Source organism: Chanodichthys erythropterus, chromosome 9, assembly GCF_024489055.1.
Source record: "Chanodichthys erythropterus isolate Z2021 chromosome 9, ASM2448905v1, whole genome shotgun sequence".
Lineage (NCBI taxonomy): Eukaryota > Metazoa > Chordata > Actinopteri > Cypriniformes > Xenocyprididae > Chanodichthys > Chanodichthys erythropterus.
The window spans coordinates 27,010,829-27,033,172 of record NC_090229.1 but is presented as its reverse complement, the minus strand read 5'-3'; the positions used below and the strand labels follow the sequence as shown (position 1 = coordinate 27,033,172).

At 34.9% G+C, this 22,344-nt stretch overlaps 1 protein-coding gene across 1 annotated transcript in view; it reads left to right on the top strand.

The window, feature by feature from the left end:
• The window catches only part of golga1 (golgin A1), a 29,933-nt gene extending 11,510 nt beyond the window's left edge, over positions 1 to 18,423 (top strand). Inside the window, exons 8-23 of the mRNA XM_067393958.1 lie at positions 3,675 to 3,786; positions 4,894 to 4,989; positions 5,426 to 5,551; positions 5,637 to 5,732; positions 6,640 to 6,735; positions 6,827 to 6,922; positions 7,198 to 7,350; positions 7,447 to 7,542; positions 8,020 to 8,109; positions 8,207 to 8,309; positions 10,141 to 10,301; positions 10,404 to 10,559; positions 12,219 to 12,278; positions 12,376 to 12,630; positions 13,203 to 13,289; positions 16,822 to 18,423. Coding sequence (XP_067250059.1) covers positions 3,675 to 3,786; positions 4,894 to 4,989; positions 5,426 to 5,551; positions 5,637 to 5,732; positions 6,640 to 6,735; positions 6,827 to 6,922; positions 7,198 to 7,350; positions 7,447 to 7,542; positions 8,020 to 8,109; positions 8,207 to 8,309; positions 10,141 to 10,301; positions 10,404 to 10,559; positions 12,219 to 12,278; positions 12,376 to 12,630; positions 13,203 to 13,289; positions 16,822 to 16,899 — 1,861 coding nt within the window. The 3' untranslated portion in view covers positions 16,900 to 18,423. The remainder of the gene's footprint in view (positions 1 to 3,674; positions 3,787 to 4,893; positions 4,990 to 5,425; positions 5,552 to 5,636; positions 5,733 to 6,639; positions 6,736 to 6,826; positions 6,923 to 7,197; positions 7,351 to 7,446; positions 7,543 to 8,019; positions 8,110 to 8,206; positions 8,310 to 10,140; positions 10,302 to 10,403; positions 10,560 to 12,218; positions 12,279 to 12,375; positions 12,631 to 13,202; positions 13,290 to 16,821) is intronic.
• The last annotated feature ends 3,921 nt before the right edge of the window (positions 18,424 to 22,344 follow it).

Below are 22,344 nucleotides of genomic sequence, written 5' to 3'. Positions count from 1 at the left end.
TCCAAACCTCTATCGATTTATTTTTTCTACTGAACAAAAAGGAAGATATTTTGAAGAAAGGCCACTTTGGAGCACCAATGACTTCCATAGTAAGGAAAAAACTACTATGGAAGTCATTGGTGCCCCAAAACTGTTCAGATTAACACATTCATCAAAATATCTTCCTTTGTGTTCAACAGAACAAAAAAAAAATTATACAGATTTTGAACAAGTAAATGATAAATGATGATAGAATTTTCAGTTTTGGGTGAACTATCCCTTTAACCCTTATAGGGTCTTTGCCAACGACATTTGCTCAAATGAAAAAAAAAAAAAAGTTCTCTTTGTTCAAATTACATGAAACTTTGTACAGTTGTTAACACTTTCTAGATCTACAAAGAAAAAAAATTGGAGTGATATCTTGTTTTTATGTTAGTGTAAAAAAAAAAAAAAGGGTCACACTCAGTGTCTTCGGGGTCTCCACAGACCCCAGGCAACAAAATGTAATTTTGTAACAAAATAATTGTTTTTTAAAAAACAAATGTAATTTTACTCTGTTTATTAATGTTTTTACTTCATATTTGTGCAGTTTTTGGAGGATTTGTCATATCTTTTAAATTTATATAAATTTATAATTTTTTTTTAATACAAAAACAGCTTATTATGTAAAATTCACTTTATAAAAGACCCACATTTCTAACTTTCATTCATGGGGATAACGTGGATAATTTGACATGGTTTAGTGTAAGATTTTTGCCCATCTTTTGGAAAATGCCGTTTTAAAAGTAAAAAAAAACATCACTTTTAGCTCCACTATTTGCTATGTGTTATTTGACTGACTGACAGGGTTCCTACGCGGTTTGGAAAAGTATGGAAAAGTATGGAATTTGATTTGAGTTTTTTCCAGGTCTGGAAAAGTATGGAAAAAAGAAATCAGAGTTTGGAAAAATATTTGTGTTTCCAGACTATTGCCTCTATTCAGTTTTTTAATTTATTATACCTGCAAACTAGTCACTTTGTGGCGAAATTAGCAGTTTTGAATCAAAATACATCATTTATGTGAATCGTTTACATCCGAAGAGTTATTTTTTCGGGGTGAGTGACTGTGTGACACAAGATTCTCATAAGAATTGCAAATGGGCTACTACTTTCCCATAGACTGGAGTTAGTCACGATCTTTCTTGGCGCTCTGTGGCGTGACAGATCGCTGTAGCGCTCGTGAACCAGCCATCTCTTTGGCTTTACTAGTTACAACACAAAATGATTGAGAATCTGAAGGTATGTTGAAAGATACAGTACAACTTACCAAAATCTGTCATGTCACATGCAATCGATTAATCAGCGTTTCAACCGCAGAAAGGCGTCAATAAAACAGCTTGTAAAAATGTCACATTTAGCCTACCTCAGAAAAGCCTTACAATGTCCAATAACTCATCATTTAGCTACAAAAATGAACTTTGAGAGGAGCATTTTGATAAATATATGCTCTATAGGCTATTACATATTCATTGTATTTGTACTTAACATGTGCTTCTATATTGAATACATAAATCTGTTTTATGACAGTCACCATTTAAATGTTTAGGCCTACATAAAGAGTAGAAAAATAATTGTCACCTTGATTATAACGTTATTATAAAAACTTCCTTATGTGTAAGTTAGCCTATATTTAAATAACTTACGATCAATTTAACCTAATATTATAATGACGTACCAGCTGTGGTTCCCTGTATTGTTTACAGCATTAGTTGAGAGATTTTTTTCTTTGAGGAAATTTGCCATGTACTGTACCTGATAGGCCCAAATTAATCAATACTGAATCAAAGGTAATCAAATCAAAATCAAATCGCAAGCTTCTGAATCAAAATCGCATTCAATTATGGAATTTGTCAATGCTCAGCCCTGGTGCCAAAATGTTTTATTTTTTTATTTTTTACTTTAAGCAAATGTTGTTTTTTTTCCATTTATGTTCTTTTCAGAGTGCACCAGAATGCTTCCTTTACATGTTAAAATCACAAAAATCTTCTCCTGGGGGAGGATGCCCCCAGACCCCCTACAACTATTTACTTTCTACATGTCACCTTTTTCACCTCTCTTCACTTTGCAAATATGTTTATAGAGTTACAAATTTCTAATATATTACGGAAACTGCTTGTGCTACTCATACTCGTAGGCTACTCTATAAAAATACTTTGATACATATAATATATGATACATATAATGTCGAGAACAGAGCAGATGGATAAATCACAGAAGGATCTCTATAAAGGAAATGTATCGAATTAATAGACAAATTAAATATTCACGCCTATGTAGCGAGTGGTATGGCCGGAAAGGGAAACAAACTAAGTCATGACAACTTGTTAAATGGAATATATTAGTACTTGTAGATTTTATTCCCAACAAAAGTTACACAGGTACGTGGTTTTTAAGAAGAGAAGGGCCTAGGACATGAATACTAAATACAAAACTTTATTTCAACAATCAAACACTAATTTAAAAATCACTAAAAGACTGTAGGACCCGGACTACAAACATGAAGCAGTGACATTTCCTCTCTCAAGATCCATTAATCAGTTCATGTGAGTACAGTTGTTCAATATTAATATTATAAAGCGGCGAGAATATTTTTGGTGCGCCAAAAAACATAGAAAAGGAGACCGAGGCTCACCAATGGCAGAAATCGTTTGGAAGGAGGTCTGGAAATTTGAGTATGGAAAAGTATGGAATTTTGAAATGGAAAATGTGTAGGAACCCTGGACTGAAAGACATCTTTTCATTTTTCAGTTGGATTTATATCTAAATATTTTGAAATCACAACTATGACAATACAAGACAATAAAAATTACTTTTTGTCAAAGTTTAGCATTTTTTTTGTTCTGAAAAAAATAAGTTTTTCAAAAATGTTGATTTTTCGGATGAATTTTGAATCTAATAATGTAACAATATTGAAAAACTGATTTTTTTCATTACAAAAAATACTAAACTTTGACAAAAAGTAGCCTTTATTGTTATAATTGTGATTTCAGAATATTTAGATATGAATCCAACTGAAGAATACTTGTGAAAAGATGTCTTTCAATCAGTCAAATAGCGCACAGCAAATAGTGGAGCTCTGCAGCCATCTACTGGTAAAAATTATAGTTTTTTTCTTTACTTTTTATGGGCAAAAATCTTACACTAAACCATGTCAAATTATCCATGTTATCCCCATGAATGAAATTTAGAAATGTGGGTCTTTTTTAAAGTGAATTTTACATAAAAAGCTGTTTTTGCATAAAAACCTATTTTAAATTTATTTATATACATTTAAATAAAATATGATAAATCCTCCAAAAACTGCACAAATATGGAGTAAAAACATTAATAAACAGAATAAAATTACATTTGTTTAAAAAAGAAAAACAAGTATTTTGTTACAAAATTGCATTTTGTTGCCTGGGGTCCCTGAGTGTACTTCCCAAACGAAGACCGCACAAGGGTTAATACAAATGTTTGGACATGTAAAATTAGGTTTGACTTGAATTAGGTTGACATTTTATCAAATATCAGTGCTCTTCAGACTTAAAAATAGCAGTGTGCAAAATCTTCCTTCTGAAAAAGAGATTGCAGTCAGATTATTCTGTACATCTGTGGAGTTTGCTTATTTCTTTCGGTTTTTAGAAAGCACAGTTTTGTCTTTCTGTTTCTCTCAGGGATGAGTTGTTGAGTGAGAGAGCGGAGGCTGAGAGGAGGGTTGTGGATCTGGAGAGGAGAGAGCAGGAGTTACAGGAGCTCATCCAGCAGGTCTCACAGGATTTCCAGAAGGTGAACACTTGACAACTTTCAGCTCATCAATACAGATGACACTCAGAAGCCAAGAAGGTTACTTTTGGGAGCATAGTCACTACTCCATTATAAGTGTTTTCACTTCTCTCACTTTTATTTATACATCATATTTATACATTTATAACAGTGGAGTCATGATGTAATTAATGAAGAAATCTTTTTGTATTATTATTAAAACTACTTGTATTTTGTCTTTATCTTATTGCTGACTGTTGTATAAATATTGCAATCTGACTGCAATCTGTTGTATAAATATTTAAACCCTTGCTTTCACTTACATAAATTGTCCCTGAATTAACCATACACTCCTGAGGAAACAGTCAATGAGTGCGTTTACATTCACGCTCTTAACCAGATTACACTTGAAAAGCCGACAATTAATGTAGTCATATAAACATGTTAACCTGTTTTCCTTTATCTGAGACAAGGTCATAAACGGCTTAAGCATAAACCGATTGCCACAGCTCGATTTTTTCCTCTTATGCGATTTTGCCCAGCATGTAAACGCATTAACCTGCTTTCTGTCGGCTTATTGAAGTGCGCATGTGTGACATGTGACAGGAACTGAGGATTTAAGCCATCCAGAGAGAGTAAATGTTTTGTAGTAAGGGAGGAGGAAATATATCACAGACTCAGACTCTTTGTTGACCCAAAGAATTATAAAAATGTGTTCTCATCTTGTGCAGTAAAAGTAGAAGGCAAAATGCTGCATCTGTAACTGTATGAGAGGATAATATATGAGCCGTAAGTTTCCCACTGACATGTTTCAATACTGTTCTTTGCTTTTTAATGCTTTTATTTAACATCACAACTGACATAACAAATACTCTTGAGTCAGATACGCAAATTATTACGTTTTATCGTCACTACCGGGAAATAACCTGATTTATTAATAAACTAATTTAAAAGCATTTTCTTGTGTTTTCGGGTTATTGGTTTGCATGTAAACCCGGACAACAGGTTATTTCAATAAACATACTCAATGTCTGTTTAAAGAAACTGGAAAATGTTTTTCAATGTGTTTTCCTTGAATGGTATGGTAAAAATCATTCCCACAATCTGTTGTTTCTTTTGTTTGCTTTTCAGGCACAAAGCAATGCAAAAGCATTAGAGAAATCAATGGAGCATCTCCAGTCTGAACACAATAAGCTCAAGCTACAGCATGAGCAGCACAAGAACAAGGTCTGATTGACTCAACAAACAATTCATTGATACTAATAATGTAAAGCAGTCACTCACATTTGCAAGTGAAAATTGCTGTCTGAGAATGTGTTAAATTATTCGGGCGCACGTGAGAGTAGCACCCAGTCAAAACCTGTAAACGCTTCTTAATTACCCTATCTAATTTGCAAATTGCATTTATCTGCTTTCTATACAATTCCTTTTTATATCCAAGTTGTTTTTTAGTGTGTCAAGGTTAAGATAGTTTTAACAATGCATATTGAGACCCTTGTGCTTCATTCCCTTTCATTGCACTTCTTATACCAAAAATGTGTCCTGTTCCTACGCCCTGATGCTAAATTATATATAGTGTGTGTAAATGGATTGACCTATATGCAGCTCTGTGTTTCATTTCTTACTTCATTACAACTCTTCATACCATACTGTGATTGGTCAGGTTGCAGTGACAGAGGAGGAGCGAGAGCGTCTATTAGCTGATCTGCAGGAGAAGGCCGCCTCCTTAGAGAGGAGACTAGAAGCAAACTACTCTCAGGATGAACACCTACAGGAACTGCTCAAAGAGGTCAGAGGACACATATGTATACACGCCTTTCATCTTACTGCACTTTCAGTCATCTAATTTCCGCATGTCGTGTTTGTGTGTGTAGAAGTCTTCATTAGAGCAGAGGTTAGAGGAGTCCAGAGGACAGTTACTGGAGGCGAGAACAAATCACACCACAGCAGTCAGTTCACTGGAGGCCCAGGTAAACCGGCAGCACCTAAACTCATGCGCTGCTCCACACTATTACATAATGTTTTTAAAATTATGATTAAAATGAAATGGCCTGTATTTATGTATGTATATTTAATGTGTTTCCTTTCATGTTATTTTTTGGTTTCAGTAAACACTTTATTACTTTGCATTCGTTTTTTACGCAAGACACATTATACTACCATTTAAAATGTTTTTGATAGAAGTCTCTTATGCTCACTAATTTGATCAAAAATTAAAAACTGTAATATTCTGAAATATTATTGCAATTTATTGCAACTATTTTCTCTTTGAATATGTTTTAAAATGTAATTTATTCCTGTGATTTTAAAGCTGAATTTTCAGCATCATTACTCCAGTCTTCAGTGTCACATGATCCTTCAGAAATCATTCTAATTTGGTGCTCAAGAAACATTTCTGATTATTATCATTGTTGAGAACATCTCTGCTGCTTAATATTTTTGTGGAAACTGTGATTTTTTTTTTTTTAGGATTATTTTGATCAATTGAAAAGTTCAAAAGAAAAGCATTTATTTGAAATCTTTATAACATTATAAATGTCACTTTTGATCAGTTTAATGTGTCTTTGCTTTTTTTAAAGCATTTTTGTCTTTAAAAAAAAGTCTTACTGACCCCAAAACTTTTGAATGATAATGTAGAAAGTATTTAAAGAATCCAATAAATGCATTAAAAAAAAAAAGAAAAAAGAATTTAATCATTATTCAAATCATATTTCATTGTTAATTGAATCACATTGAATTTACAAAAACCTTTTGGAATGGAGTCAAACATCTATGGATTGTGAATCAAATTGATTCACTGTACTGTACTTAAATTGTTTTATACAGTTATTGAACTGTAATAAGATTAATTCAGTGAGAGAATTCATTGGTTTCCAGATCTCTCGGCAGAACGCCAGCATCACAGATCTGCAGACTCTGATCAAGCACAAAGACGACTCATCCAAGGCTTACAGAGAGAGGACAGACACACAGGTGAGAGCGTTGCGATTCTCCAGTTAACCCTCACATCACATGACTGTGGCTGAGTGATCTGAAGGATGTATGTGTGTGTGTATTCTGTCAGATCTCAGATCTGGAGCAGAGGTTGGCTGACTGCACTGAGAAGATGAAGAGTCTGCAACAGCAACTTGAAGACAATGAAACGCACACAGAAAAACTGGTACATTATATCAGTCAAAGTCTCATTGAACATCCCAATAGCCAGTTCTGTAGGTGTTCTTGTCACACCTACCAATTTTTTTGCTGAAATGTCGCCCTCTTGTGTCAGAGATCTGTCATACTTCCTGAGACTCCTGCATTAGACGAGGAAAATATATTGTAGTGTTTAGGGTTATTAAAAAATGGGCTTGTCAAACAGCTCAGTCTTACAAGTCAGCTTTATTGTTAGTCCCTTCAGCTTTGCCTTAGAGTTTTGACCTTTGACCTTTACCATAGCATATGGAGTGGACAGAAGAGAGAGAGCGACTACAACAGCAGGTCTCGACACAGAGACAGAGAGGCTTGGAGAAAACAGCCAGACTTGAGGAGGAACTTCTCGCACTACAGAAGGAGAGAGAAACTGAGGTTAACAAGCATCAGGACAACCTGGTGTGTGAAACATCACTAGTCTTTCTTTGACTATCATAAACTCATAAACATGGAAACATTATTAAAAATTTGTCTGTTGCTTGTCTTTCTCTCAAGCGGTTACTGGAGGAGGAAAAGGCCTCACTGTTGAAGAGCAAAGCTGAGATTGACAGCACCGTAGAGAGACTAACAGCAGAAGTAGAGCAGTCTAGAGTGAGAATCATCTACTGCATCTGCACAAACACATTCACTATGTAACACTACCATTCAGAAGTTTGGGGTCGGTAAGATTTTTCGAATGTTTTTGAAAGGAGTCTCTTATGTTCTCCAGGGCTGCATTTGTTTGAAAAAATGTGTTGTTTTTTGTTGAAATATTATTACAATTTAAAATAACCGTTGCTTTCCTGTGATACTGTGTATTCCTGAATATTCAGCATGATTAGTCTAGTCTTCAGTGTCACATGATCCTTTGCTGACTTGGTGTTCAAGAAGCATTTCCTTTATATTATCAGTGTTGATAAAGTTTTTATTGACAGTATTTACTGTCAATAAATTAAGTGCATCTTTGCTATGAAACTATTAATAATTAAAAAAAAAAAAATACTGACCCCAAACTTTTGAAAGGTATCTGTTTGAGTTATGTTGCTGACCAATATAGTATTTGGGTGACATATTTGTTTGTTGTCACAGGCGGAGATGAGCAGCAGACAGACGGTCAGTGTTGAAATTGCAAAAGCTCTGGAGGAAACCAGAAAACAGAGGGAAGAACTCCAACAGCAGGTTAATTGACTGGCATATTCAAACATGCATACATTTTGTTCACTCATAAAGTCATGTACCTTTTCTAGGAACTTCATTTATTGGTTGTCTTTTATAGGTCAACAAAATGACAGAGTCTCTTGAGAAGGCGGAAGAGGAAGCGAGTCGTCTTTCCCAAGATTTAGGGACAAAGGAGGAGGAAATAAGTGCGTTGAAGGAAGGTAAGCATGCAGCAGGACAGGAACTGGTTTAACCCCTCCAAAAAAAAAAAAATACTGTTTTGGTTACACATTTTAGGGCCAGATTTTCTAACAGCTTGCGCCATCGCAAACCCTCTTTTGGCATTAAAAAAAACTACTGTCGGGATGTACTAAAGACACACAGTGCAAAATTAGCACTGATAAGTCATGGGCTAAGTTGTTTTTGAGGCTGACCTTATTGCATATGCATTTGTAGGAGTTTCTCTTTCAGAAGCAAAATCTATCGGAGGAGAGTATTTGTTTGTGCTAGTCAATTTACTGGTATTTGCGCCATTATTTAAAGTCCAAAAAAAGCATGTCTTAACCCAGCGGTTCCCAAACTGGGGTACGTGAGGTGACAGAGGGGGTATGTGAAGAAAATGCTGAATGTTGCCGTTCATTTAATTCTTCCCCACCCTAAAATAACATTAAAGGTGCCCAAGAATGCTTTTTCAAAAGATGTAATATAAGTCTAAACTGCCTATTTTTGGGCATCATTAACTATGCACTGATTTTTTCAGCGCGCTTCCCCTTTAAATCGCGCGCTCCCTGCCACGCGAGCTCTCGATTATATTACAGCGCATTTACAAAGTTCACACAGCTAATATAACCCTCAAATGGATCTTTACAAGATGTTCGTCATGCATGCTGTGTGCATACATCGAATCATGTGAGTGAAGTATTTATTTTGATGTTTACATTTGATTCTGTATGAGTTTGAGGCTGTGCTCCGTGGCTAACGGCTAATGCTACACTGTTGGAGAGATTTATAAAGAATGAAGTTGTGTTTATGCATTATACAGACTGCAAGTGTTTAAAAATACAAAAAAAGAAACTATGGTAACTTTAACCTCATTTAACAGTACATTAGCAACATGCTAACGAAACATTTAAAAAGACAATTTACAAATATCACTAAAAATATCATGATATCATGGATCATGTCAGTTATTATTGCTCCATCTGCCATTTTTCGGTGTTGTTCTTGCTTGCTTACCTTGTCTGTGCACAGGTCCAGATGTTAATAGCCTACTGCCTTTCCTTGTCTAATGCCTTGAACATGGGCTGGCATATATGCAAATATTGGGGTCATACATATTAATGATCCCGACTGTTACGTAACAGTCAGTGTTATGTTGAGATTCGCCTGTTTTCCGGAAGTCTTTTAAACAAATGAGATTTACATAAGAAGGAGGAAGCAATGGGGTTTGAAACTCAATGTATGTCTTTTCCATGTACTGAACTCTTGTTATTCAACTATGCAAAGATAAATTAAATTTTTCATTCAAGGGCACCTTTAAAACCGACCATATATTTTCTAACAGGCACAATGCCGTAAATGCATGACTACATAAATACATCCAATCAAAATACCACATCTTTTGCGGTCAAATCTGACAGCGTCCATTTCCACTTAAGCAGCATGCATATGGCTGCATATAGGTTGTGTGCAGAGTCTGCTGCCTTAGCAAATCACGCTACGTTACTGCCGTTCTCGACAATGTACCTTTAGATTTAGACCAAAAGTAAGGTTGTTCAGTGAGTGAGTCAGATGTTAATTCAGTTACTGCTTTGACTGATTCATTGGGTTGGTTCAGTGAAAGATTTGTAACAAAGATTTAAACTGATAATTAGTGTGAGCAATTTATTAAAAAAAAAAACATCTTCAGAACAAATCTGGACTACAGTCATAAAGTTTTTGAGTTCTGCACTACAGATTAGATCCATTGATGCCAGAAAAGTTTATGTGCTTTATAATGGTTTGCATTAAAAAGCTTCCGTTTCTTGTTGTGTTTGTGTTTGTGTGTGTCAGAGCTGAAGGCAGCCCGTAGCAGTCTGTCTTCTCTGCAGGCTGAGTGTGAGGCTCGTCGTTTAGAGGCTGAGGAGAGAGAACGACAACACAACTCTCAGCTGACATCACTTCAGCAGGAAGTCCTGACACAAACACAGCAACTCTCTTCTTACCAGTCACAGGTTGGTGTTTGCTTTTACCCACCTGAGCTGCCTGTTGCTGTTAGATACATTGACTTGCTAATTTGATGTTTTTTGTATTTACACATCTCTTTGTGTGTGCAGGTGTCTGATCTCGAGGGTGAGGTGTTGAGATTGACAGCGCAGTCACATGCAGACGAGTGTGATGGTGAGCAGAACGGGGCGGTTACTGTAAGCGATCTTGACCAGTTACAAAAGGTTAATAAAGACCTGGAGCAACAACTGGCTGAAAAGAACAAGGTGAGAGCAAAAAAAAAAAAAACACTGAAATGAAAGAATATCAGTTCTAAGAAGAGCAGAAATTTTAAAGTGCCCCTATTATGCTTTTTTTTTGGATATCAGCTGTCATGTTTTTTTGTAATATAGCTGTTTGTTAAGGTCTGCATAGTTTCAAAGGTCAAAGTGCTCAACAAGTTATTGTCTCCCAAAGGAATGAACTGATTCTAAACCTATGTAGGTTTGTAACAATCTGACACCATTGTTACCATTCGTATCACTGTGTTTACAAGTGCTGAGGAAGCTCTGGAGCTGAAATTCAGATATGGTAATGGACATTTCATTTTCTGACACATGCTGTAAGTGGTAGACCAATCACAACACACTGGGCCATCTGACCAATAACAGCAGAGTAGGCTCTCAGAAAGGAGGAGTTTAAGAAAGACCGAATCCTTGAATGAAATGAAAGTGTTTTTTGACCTTCCATGTAAATCTATTGTAGGAAACCTGTAAAGCAAACTTAGGAGCCTTAAAAATGGCATAATGGGGGCATTTGACATTTTTATCAAAAATTATGAACTTGTAATTATATGTAAGAACTTAATTATATGGAGAACATATTTTACAGCAATAAATTATTTAAATTAATTACATCAGTTACCGGAGAATGTTTTTATGGGGGTTAAAATGTAAGTACTTGTCTTTAAAGAAAACATAAAAATTGTCTTCTTTCATTGCAGACCATTAATTCATACATATTATTGTACATGTAAAAACAGTTGTAAATAAGTTTTCATTATATTATTATTCACCTTTTGAAACAAATTTACTGCCATAATCAAGCCTGCACTGGAGGCAAAAAATTATATTCACCAATAATATTACCCTATTTTAATTACTATTTGAAAATTGTATATTCTGTTGCACTTGACATTATAATGCAAGTAAAAAATGTTTGTAAACAAGAACATTTTGTATGATTTTGTTTGAATGTAATATTCAAAACAATCGATCACAATTTATTTTAGGTGTCTTTAACTACTGTGTACATACAAAAAAATGGGTACAATGTACTCAGAGTGTTCATGTATTGTAAAACATTTTTGCTGCCATTGAGGTGGGATATGGGTAAGGTTAGGAACAGGTTTGGTGGTAGGGTGGGGTAAGGGAAGGGTCAAGAGTGTAATTAAAGATGAAGTTACAGAAATTCATTACAACTGTAATTTCATGCAGGTCATTTTTAAAGAAGTACAATATACAAACATGTAAAGTCAATCCAAAATGTATTCAGACACCTTGAACATTTCATTCATTAATACAGTTTAAATCTAAATACAATCTTAATTATGTCAGATAACACTTAAGTAAAACATGGTCAGGTCAAAGTGTCTGAATAATTTTTGGTTCCAAATTTTTATCAATTTTACTGGTAGTCCACTGTATGAAGATTTTTTGGGTAAATATGTCACAGTTTATTTTATTTTGCTATCCTCATTTACATAAATGAACAGTAGCATCCTGCACCCACTAGTAAAAATATATCAAAAATGTCTGAATAATTTTTGGTTTGACTGTATGTACACATTGTATCAAATGATTAATTTAAATGTTACTACGTAGTAGTTAAAGATGCCTAATATAAAGTAGGACCAAACACTCTATTTATTTATTTATTTTTGGCAGACAATAAAGCAGCTACAGCAGAGGCTTGCAGAACTGAAGAGGACGCTACAGAAAGAGCTGGTATGTGTGTTTATTCAGATGCATTTGTCTATGTATTGTATGCAACACAGCCCATGTCGGCTGTCAGTAAACATTTCCTCACATGTTTATGCAACAGAAACTGAAACCAGATCCAGACTCTGAGATGAAGGAGAGACTCCAGGAGAGATTGGCTGACAAGACACTCTCAGAGTCACCGATGCCCACCACAGCTCCAACTCCAGCTCCAGGATTCCCTCAAACCCCAGGCCCGCCTCCCATCACCTCCAACACCACAGTCACCAACAGTTCAGACCTCACCGACACAAGAGAGATCAACTTTGAGTACCTCAAACACGTGGTGCTGAAGTTCATGTCATCCAGAGAGGCAGAGGTGAGGGCTTGAACAGTATCTGAGCTGTTCAGATGACATTAAAAAAAACAGTGTACACTACCATTCTGAAGTTTGAGGTCAGTAGAGTTTTGTTTTTTTTTAAATAGAAATTATTACTTTTATTCAGCCAGAATGCATTCATTTGATCAAAAGTGACGGTAAAGACATTTATAATGGTACAAGGTTCTATTTCAAATAAATACTCAAATTATAATAACAGTGATAGTAATAAGAAATGTTTCTTAAAAGGAGCTTTTCTGAAGGGTCATGTGACACTGAAGACTGTCACATGGCTGTCATCAAAGAAATAAATTACGTTTTAAAATGTATTCAAATAGTTGTAATTCAGATTATTGTAGCCAGAGTGTCCTATAAAATGTTTTTTGGGACATTATTTACCCTAATAATCCTCTTATTACTATCCAGTTGGTATGTGCAATTGTGCATCACTGATTTTTAAACACTAGAGAGTCCTCTACTCAACTCCAGACTAGTGTACCTGTAAGTGATGCTTGAATGAATGCTCCAATGATATGTTTCCTCTCTCTGAGTCTCTCTATCTATTTGTTTAGGCTTTCCAGCTCATCAGAGCCGTTTCTGTACTTCTGCATTTCACAAAAGATGAAGAGGACATGCTCAAACAGACTCTGGAGTACAAGGTGTGTAAGAGAAACAAATCTTTGATGGTATGATGGTAAGGTTCTTCTGTACCCTCATCACACCTGGCAGCTTTCTCCTCCGCACCCGTGAGCTAACTAGGCCACTCTGCTAAGGCAGCTAACAATGTGGGTCAGGATATCTGGCTCACCACACTGAATCAAACCATTAGCACTCAGTGACACGGTCAGGAATAGCAGCTGGCAGGTATTTATAGCTCGACCCATCAGCAGTGCTGGAGAGCAGGGAAAGCACTGCACATCATTGTGCTACATTACACTCGCTGCCCCTTTTCAATGGTACACTGGTTTATATATATATAACTTTTATTTGAAACAGATTTAGGGATGTACACATCAACAGTTTTTTTTTTTAATGATTATAAAAGCAGAATATTATCAGGCATTTATTGTTCACTTTAAAACTGAAACTGTAGATTGGAGCTATTGTGTTAATACTGTTTCTAAAAGCAGACATCATGGCATCAAAAAATCATTATTAAAAATTAGTTATTGGCCAAAACATTATAACAAAATAATCAATTAAATAATCCACTATTGGCATTGAAAAGGTGATTGTTGAATTATTGAATAATAATATTATTCATGTTAATAATAATTGATTGAGAGTATTGACTGTTATTCACTCTGAAGAATGTGTTCAAATATTACATTGGTTCATTTAAACAATAATATACATTACACGTACAAATATATTTATTATTATTAATAATAATTTTGAAAAATTGCAATTATTAAATTACAATGTTTCTGTGAAAAAAAAACATTAAAAATTGAATTTATTTCATATTATTTATTTATAAAATACTGTGAACTAATTTAGTATTTATTTTTGAAATGCAATGCTCATTGATTGATACTTGATTGATTGGTGGATGGATGGATCTGTAGATGATGGATGCATGGATTTATAGACGGATGGATCTATAGATGATGGATGGATGGATCTGTAGATGGATGGATCTAATAGATGGATGGATCTAATGGATGATGGATGGATGGATGGATGGATCTATAGATGATGGATGGATGGGTCTATAGATGGATGGATCTAATAGATGATGGATGCATGGATTTATAGACGGATGGATCTATAGATGATGGATGGATGGATCTGTAGATGGATGGATCTAATAGATGGATGGATCTAATGGATGATGGATGGATGGATGGATGGATCTATAGATGATGGATGGATGGGTCTATAGATGGATGGATCTATAGATGATGGGTGGATGGATGGCCTATAGATGGATGAATCTATAGATGATGGATGCATGGATCTATAGATGGATTGATCTATAGAGGATGGATAGATGGGTCTATGGATGGATCTATAGATGATGGATGCATGGATCTATAGATGGATGGATCTATAGATGATGGATGGATGGATCTATAGATGGATGGGTCTATAGATGATGGATGGATCTATAGATGGATGGGTCTATAGATGGATGGGTCTATAGAGGATAGATGGATCTATAGAGGATGGATCTAGAGGATGGATAGATAGGTCTATGGATGGATCTATAGATGATGGATGCATGGATCTATAGATGGATGGATCTATAGATGATGGATGGATGCATGGATCTATAGATGGATGGATGGGTGGATCAATGGATGATCTATGGATGGATGATGAATCAATAGATGGATCTATAGATGATTGGTGGATTTATAGATGGATGGATGGATCTATGGATGGATGGATATATATAGATGGATGGATGGATGCATGGATCTATACACTGTGTGCAGAATTATTAGTCAAGTTGATTTTCTGATCATATTTTTTTCCAAGCACATTTTACCAATTCCAATTCACATCAATCTTAATAACTACTATTAATATTGTTTGTAATCATTTATAAGTTATATATAATTGTTCATGAAGGCTGGAAATGAAAAATGCCCTATATTCAGGTGTGCAGAATTATTAGGCAGGTTTTCTTTTACAGGCAAAATGAGCCAAAAAAAGAGATTTAACTCAGACTGAAAAGTCAAAAATTATTAAATGCTCATGAGAAGGACGCAATACTAATGCAATACTTGAAATTGCCATACACTTGATACTGCCAGATTCTGGAAGATGAATTCTTCAAACAGTGGTACAAGAGGATGTGGTGCTGGTCCTTCAGGAGTCACTCTCAAGCTGTCTGTCTATAAGGCCTAAAAAAACTCAGTCTTCATGTATTTTATAACACTTCAGTTTGTGATTCTTATTAAGAGCAGGTCATTTTTTAGGATTCTTCACCTAACCTAAGTCTCTGAGATCCTGACACCTTGCACTTCTGAAGACTCAAGGTAGGTTTCAGTACTGGGAAATGGTGGCGCTGGAGACTAAAGGGTTCCTGATGGTTTAATGGGTTAAATCTCTTTTTTGGCTCATTTTGCCTGTAAAAGAAAACCTGCCTAATAAGTCTGCACACCTGAATATAAGGCATTTTTCATTTCCAGCCTTCATGAACAATTATATATCACTTATAAATAGGGGTGTGACAAGACGGGTATCTCACGAGATGAGACGAGACTCGAGACTGAGTTCACGAGACGAGACAAGACAAGATTTTTACACACTATTTTTAAGAAATCCTCAATGGTGAAATCATGACTAGAAAAAATATTCTGCAGGTGTATTTGAAATGTTTTAACTAATCATCTCGTAATGAATGTCATTTCAGTTCTACTTTCTGAGTGAATTATCATATGCAGTAAAAGACAACAATACTCAAGCACTGTATAAGATTTTGCCACTAACTCAACTGACTGTCTTCTCTTCTGTATGATTTCAGTCTCTTCAGACCTTACTGTACATGATTTATGAGCTTCTACAACCTTTGACCTCCTAACTGAACTCCTTTCCACAAACTGATCAAATAAAACAGTATAAATAAAAATGGTAACACTTTACAATAAGGTCTCATTTATTAACATTAATGTATTAACCAACATCAACTAACAATGAGCAATATATTTGCTACAGTATTTATTAATCTTTGTTTATGTTAGTTAATAAAAATAGTCATTCATTGTTAGTTCATAATTTACAGTGCATTAACTAATGTTAACAAATGAAACCTTATTGTTTGTGCTTGATAAGATTAAGAGAAAATTGTTATTCGTTTTCATGGTAACACTTTACAATAAGTACAACCATAATCACACTCTCTCTATGTTCAAAGAACAAATAAGACCACATTTTCTTTGATACAGAGCTAAGAGATGGTTACAACTACACTGCCCAGCCTAAGATAGCTTTCATATTGAGAGATAACTGTATTAATCAGGGAGCCGCTTTCAAAATGCGGGGTATTGAAATCACGTTTGAATGCGCACTCCTGTTTACTTTCACTTTCAGCGATCGCGCGTTCCTGAATTTCTACAGCAGTGCATTCCTAGTCACAACATTCTGCAAAATATCCCGTTCACTAATAAAAATGATTTTTAAACAGTGTGTTTGAATGATAGAAGCACTGTTTGAATCTAATGTTTTGTGTTTGTGTTTTAGATGTCGTGGTTTGGTTCCAAGCCCACACCCAAAGGAATCATACGACCTTCCATCTCAGGAACCTCAAGTTGGAGCTGAGAGACAAAAAACATCTCTGAGACAAAGTGAAAGAGGGAACCGTAAATGATCACAGTAGGAAACTACTGATGTTTGAAGAGAATAATTGCCGACTCTGCAGTTTCAATCTCTGCCTCAACAGTTCCTATGTAGCTCATGCCCTTTAAAGAATGGGACATAAAAACAACTCTGTCCATTTTTCACTAAAATATTGCAGGGACTAAAAACAAATGCTTTATGAACATCATCTTTCTGTGAACTGGGAGTTTCATCTTTTAAGTAATGGTTAAATGACAACATCCGTCTCATTAATGTACTCTGTATTTTCATCCGCTTTCAAAAAAACTACCACTGCTGTTTCCAACATCCTTCAACTGAAGAAGATCTTTCAACGCAAAACATTTTTTTTTCTTTTTTTTTTTTTCTTTTTTTCTAACACCAGTCTGAGCTTGAGCTGGTGTTCAATCATATCTTCCACTCCATTTCATGAGACTATAATCATCTGCCCCTTTTTCTCTAGTACTGGACGTCAATGAAAATCAGGAATGGGATGTCATAAGATATACGGTTGTGATTTTGAATACATCTTACTTTAATCTGCCTTGTTTATGTGTAAATTCTAATTGTGTACATTCCATACAAGTATTTATATATGAATACCTGTATATAAGTGATGATTTATAAATCAGTGGATACTTAAGTTATGTTTTTTGGTCATCATACACATGCATTAGTCTCAATGCTGTTCATGAGTGTGTATGTATATGTGTGAGATTCTTCACTGTGGGCTTGAAACTGTAACATAGAGGCATATATGCACAGACTGAGGAAACGAGCATGCATGCCTTATACTGAATGCTTTGATTGTACTTTGGTTCTGAGTCTATATTGAAGCATTTGAGTACACTTGAAGCCTTAACATTCAAGGCTAAAATACTTGCAACTGCATTTATATTTCTCTGAGAACAAGTCAATAGAAACATCTCTCCATTTTACCTGTGAAAACCAAGTTGTTTTCATTCAGAGCCAGTGTTTTGCTGTCAGAACGATGTAATTTTGTGTGTTTTAACACTTTGAAGGCCACATCAGCACTAAGGTTATCCATTCTAAACGACACACTCTTCTGGTAAAAACAGCTGAATAGAGCTTTGAATATCTGTGCGTGATGCTTAACATGTGTTTCCTGTTTTTAGAAAAAGAAACCCAAAGAATTTCTGTTTTATGTAAAGACTGAAGAAATTCCTTCTGAAGCTTGAATCAGCTGATGCAGAGATTTTGTTGTGCCGTAAATGAAGGTTCTCTGAAATCCCATTGGAAAATGCAGATAAAATGCCCTGTGTGTGAACGGCTTAGAAATGAGATGGAAGATCCATAATGCACTTTTCTACAACTGTATTCATGTTTGTTTTGATGTTATGATACTGTGGCCATCACGACAGTATCCATTGCCTCTGCTTTCAGCAAAATACCACTACATCCTTATTTTGGTTTCACTTCATGGTATGTCAGGAATATCAAAACTTGATAAAAAATTAAAATCTTTCTCAGTGAGTTTTAGTCTGAAGACTCGTTTGTGCTTTTGTGTGGTTACCAGTGCTGACTTGTATTTTTGTTATAACAGTGGATCTGAAAGTGATGAGACAATCATTTTTGAGCAGAACTAACAGATCCAATGATTAACGGGTTAATCACACCCCCAAAGTGCAAGTTTTTGAAAACGATACCGTTGTCGTCTCCATTTAAACTACAAAATGTGAAAGCGGTGATGCCATGCAGTCTGTACGTGCCGGGCATGCAGAATACAGCATTTTTAATAATTTTCACAGATCAGTGTGAACGGGATTGTATTGACAACTCTCGTTAAATTACGAGGAAAAAGTCGTTAAATTATGATAACAAATTCGTTAAATTATGAGAAAAATGTCATTAAATTTCGAGAAAAAAGTTGAGATAAAATGTTGATAATAAACCTTAAATTACGAGAAAAAAGTCGTTAAATTACGATAACAAATTCGTTAAATTATGAGAAAAATGTTAAATTTCGAGAAAAAAGTCAAGATAAAATGTTGATAATAAACTTGAGAGATTATAAATTAGTTACTAGGTGACTACTGAATACAGGCCACATACACACTTCAGCTAAATTTGTATGTCAATTCACCTTTTAGAGCTTAATCCCGTTCTATACACACAAAGTTCAGTCATTTACCGGAGTGACGACTGCATTTTACAAAAATTCTATGCAGTGTGTACAGAACCAATCTGAACATTAGCTGTTAAGGATGTATTTAAATGTGCACCAGTCTCTCTTTTGAAAACCACAGGGAAAGAGCCTTTACATACGGTACGTTTGCATGTCAACGATGTACAAAAAATGGAAAAGTTTTGCGTACAGATGACAGTTGTCAATACAATCCCGTTCACACTGATCTGTGAAAATTATTAAAAATGCTGTATTCTGCATGCCAGGCCAGTAGTTGGCGATGTCACGTACAGACTGCATGGCGTCACCGCTTTCACATTTTGTAGTTTAAATGGAGACTACAAAGGTATCGTTTTCAAAAACTTGCACTTTGGGGGTGTTTACATGACACCATTTTAAGCTAAAAACTGAATTTTATTATGCGTTTTGGCCATTCATTTACAAGACAGAACCAACAGTCCTGAAAACGCATAAAAAAAATTCAGTTTTTAGTTGAAAATGGTGTCATGTAAACACCCCCAAAGTGCAAGTTTTTGAAAACGATACCGTTGTCATTTCCATTTAAACTACAAAATGCGAAAGCGGTGACGCCATGCAGTCTATACGTGACATCGCCAACTACTGGCCTGGCATGCAGAATACAGCATTTTTAATAATCTTTAATAAATTTTTTAGATTTTTAAAATTAATTTTTTAATAAAATTTTTTTTAACAGATCAGTGTGAACGGGATTGTATTGACAACTTTGTCATAGGTTTCAACAGGTTTCAAAGTGCAAGTTTTTGCAAACCATACCGTTATCGCTTGCACTATGAAACCCGTTTTCAAAAGTTTGTGTTTTCAGGCTTCCGAAACGCTGTTATCGTGTAATCGAACGACCAAAATGCAAACAAACTTTTCAGTTTTTAGTTGAAAATGATCTTGTGTAAACCCCCCAAAATAAACCTAAAAGAATCCAAGTGCAATTATATTGAAAACAAAACCAAAATAACGCAACCCGCACCTTCCTATTTTGTTAACTCCATAAACTTGATGGCTTTATGAGCCAAGCCCTTATAACATAAGCCCTTAGAATGCTTATAATAATATGGACATGGCAACACTGCAAGAGAGTGCTCTGCAAAGCAGCCTTCCAATCATATACAAAACACAAAGCTTCTGTTGATGAAGGTTTAGTTAAAATAGCATAACAGAATGAGTCCTTGGTTGCTTTGTGTTACTTTGGTCAAAAATAGCAGATACCAAACATTCAAGACGCCAGATTTTCAAGAGTGAGTCATGTTCCGTACACACAGAACTTTAATTTAGGTCCATAATTACGGCCATTCCGTATTGTTTGTCACTTTTGAAACTTTAGTGTGTAGGTGGCCACAAATTGTCTGGCTGTACACAATAATGCATATTCATTGACATATTATGTGGCAACTTGTTAGTGGTGTTGTTATGGTATCACTATACCATGAGCTGTGATTTGGGGGATGGGGTGAGTGTGTAATCAGGAACATTGTCCCAGGCTCTGATGCCCACAAATTTTGTCCCGATCCCTCTGAATTTTAGCAGCAGCCTCGAGTATCACTTTTAGTATTGTTCATATTAGGATTCAGGAGTAAAACAACCTCCAATCCTATGTTTTTAGACTTGATGTGTAATAATCCACATTCTGTGACATGAATGATGCCTCAAATCACATTTTTTGAGGAGAGATACAGTAAACTATTACTCTTCTAACTGAACATACCAAAATAGGCTAAAAAGCCATACCTAGGGGAACCATTTTAAAGACACTTGTATAGGTAATCCAGGAAAACCACACATTTTCCTCAAAAATTATTTTAAAAAATTATACAAATCTAATTGCGATTGTAAAGGTAAGCCTATATGTCTAAAAATGATGTCCCTGAGAAGTATATCAAATGGGTTCCTATACATTATGTTTCAAAATTCCATACATTTCCAGACTCAATTTTCCAAACCTCTCACATTTTTTAGACCATATTTAACATAAATGGTTCATATAGCATTATATTCAGCATTAAATTTGGTATACTATGGAAGAGGATTAGGGCCAAGCAAAAATAAAAAAATAAAACCATCTCGAGATTAAAGTTGTTAAATTTCGAGAAAAAAAGTCAAGATAAAATGTTGAGAATAAACTCGTTAAATTACGAGAAAAAATTCGTAAAATTTCGAGATAAAAGTCGAGATAAAATGTTGAGAATAAACTTGTTAAATTACGAGAAAAAAGTCGTTAAATTACGATAACAAATTCGTTAAATTATGAGAAAATTGTTCAATTTCGAGAAAAAAGTCGAGATAAAATGTTGAGAATAGTCATTAAATTATGAAATTTGGTCTCATAATTTAATGACTTTTTTTCGTAATTTAACGACTTTATTCTCAACATTTTATCTCGACTTTTTTCTTGAAATTCAGCAACTTTAATCTCGAGATGGTTTTATTTTTTTATTATTGCTTGGCCCTAATCCTCTTCCGTAGTATACAGAACATTCATCAGGTTTTTTTCCCCCTTGGTTTTCTCAAAGTGATAACATGCACTTACATGATAAGAAACCTAAAATCGCTTTATAACCAGCATATATTCACCTCTGTCACATGAGTTTGATACTGTAACTGTGGTTTGATGTTGCAAAATCACCAAACAGCAAAGTAGTCTGATTTAGATTATCGTTGTTCTTTTATAGCACACAGACATTCTTATGGTAAAGACAAACGTAATTTAATAAGTTGTGTTTGGCATTCAGCCACTAAACGATCACTATGCTTTTAACATCTCGCAATTCGAGTTTACATCTCGCAATTCTGATATTTATATAATTGCATTATATAAAGTCGCAATTGTGAGTTATATAGTCAGAATTGTATATAAACTTGCAATTCTAACTTTTTTCTGGCAATTATGAGTTTATATCTCGCAATTCTGACTTCTTTTCTTAGAGTTTATAACCCGCAATTGCGAGTTTATAAGTCCAGTTCTGAGAGGGAAAAAGACTGACTTTTTCTCAGAATTGCGAGTTTATATCTCACAATTGTGACTTTACACAAAAAAGTCAGAATTGTGAGATATAAACTTAATAAAACACGATCATACAATTCTTTATAACTCGCAATTGTGTTTATATCAGAAAAAGTCAGAATTGTGAGATAAAAAGTCACAATTACTTTTTTGTTATTTAATGGCGAAAACAAGCTTCCATAGAACTAATCTAATGACCAAATAGATATGAAAAAAAGAAATACACTCT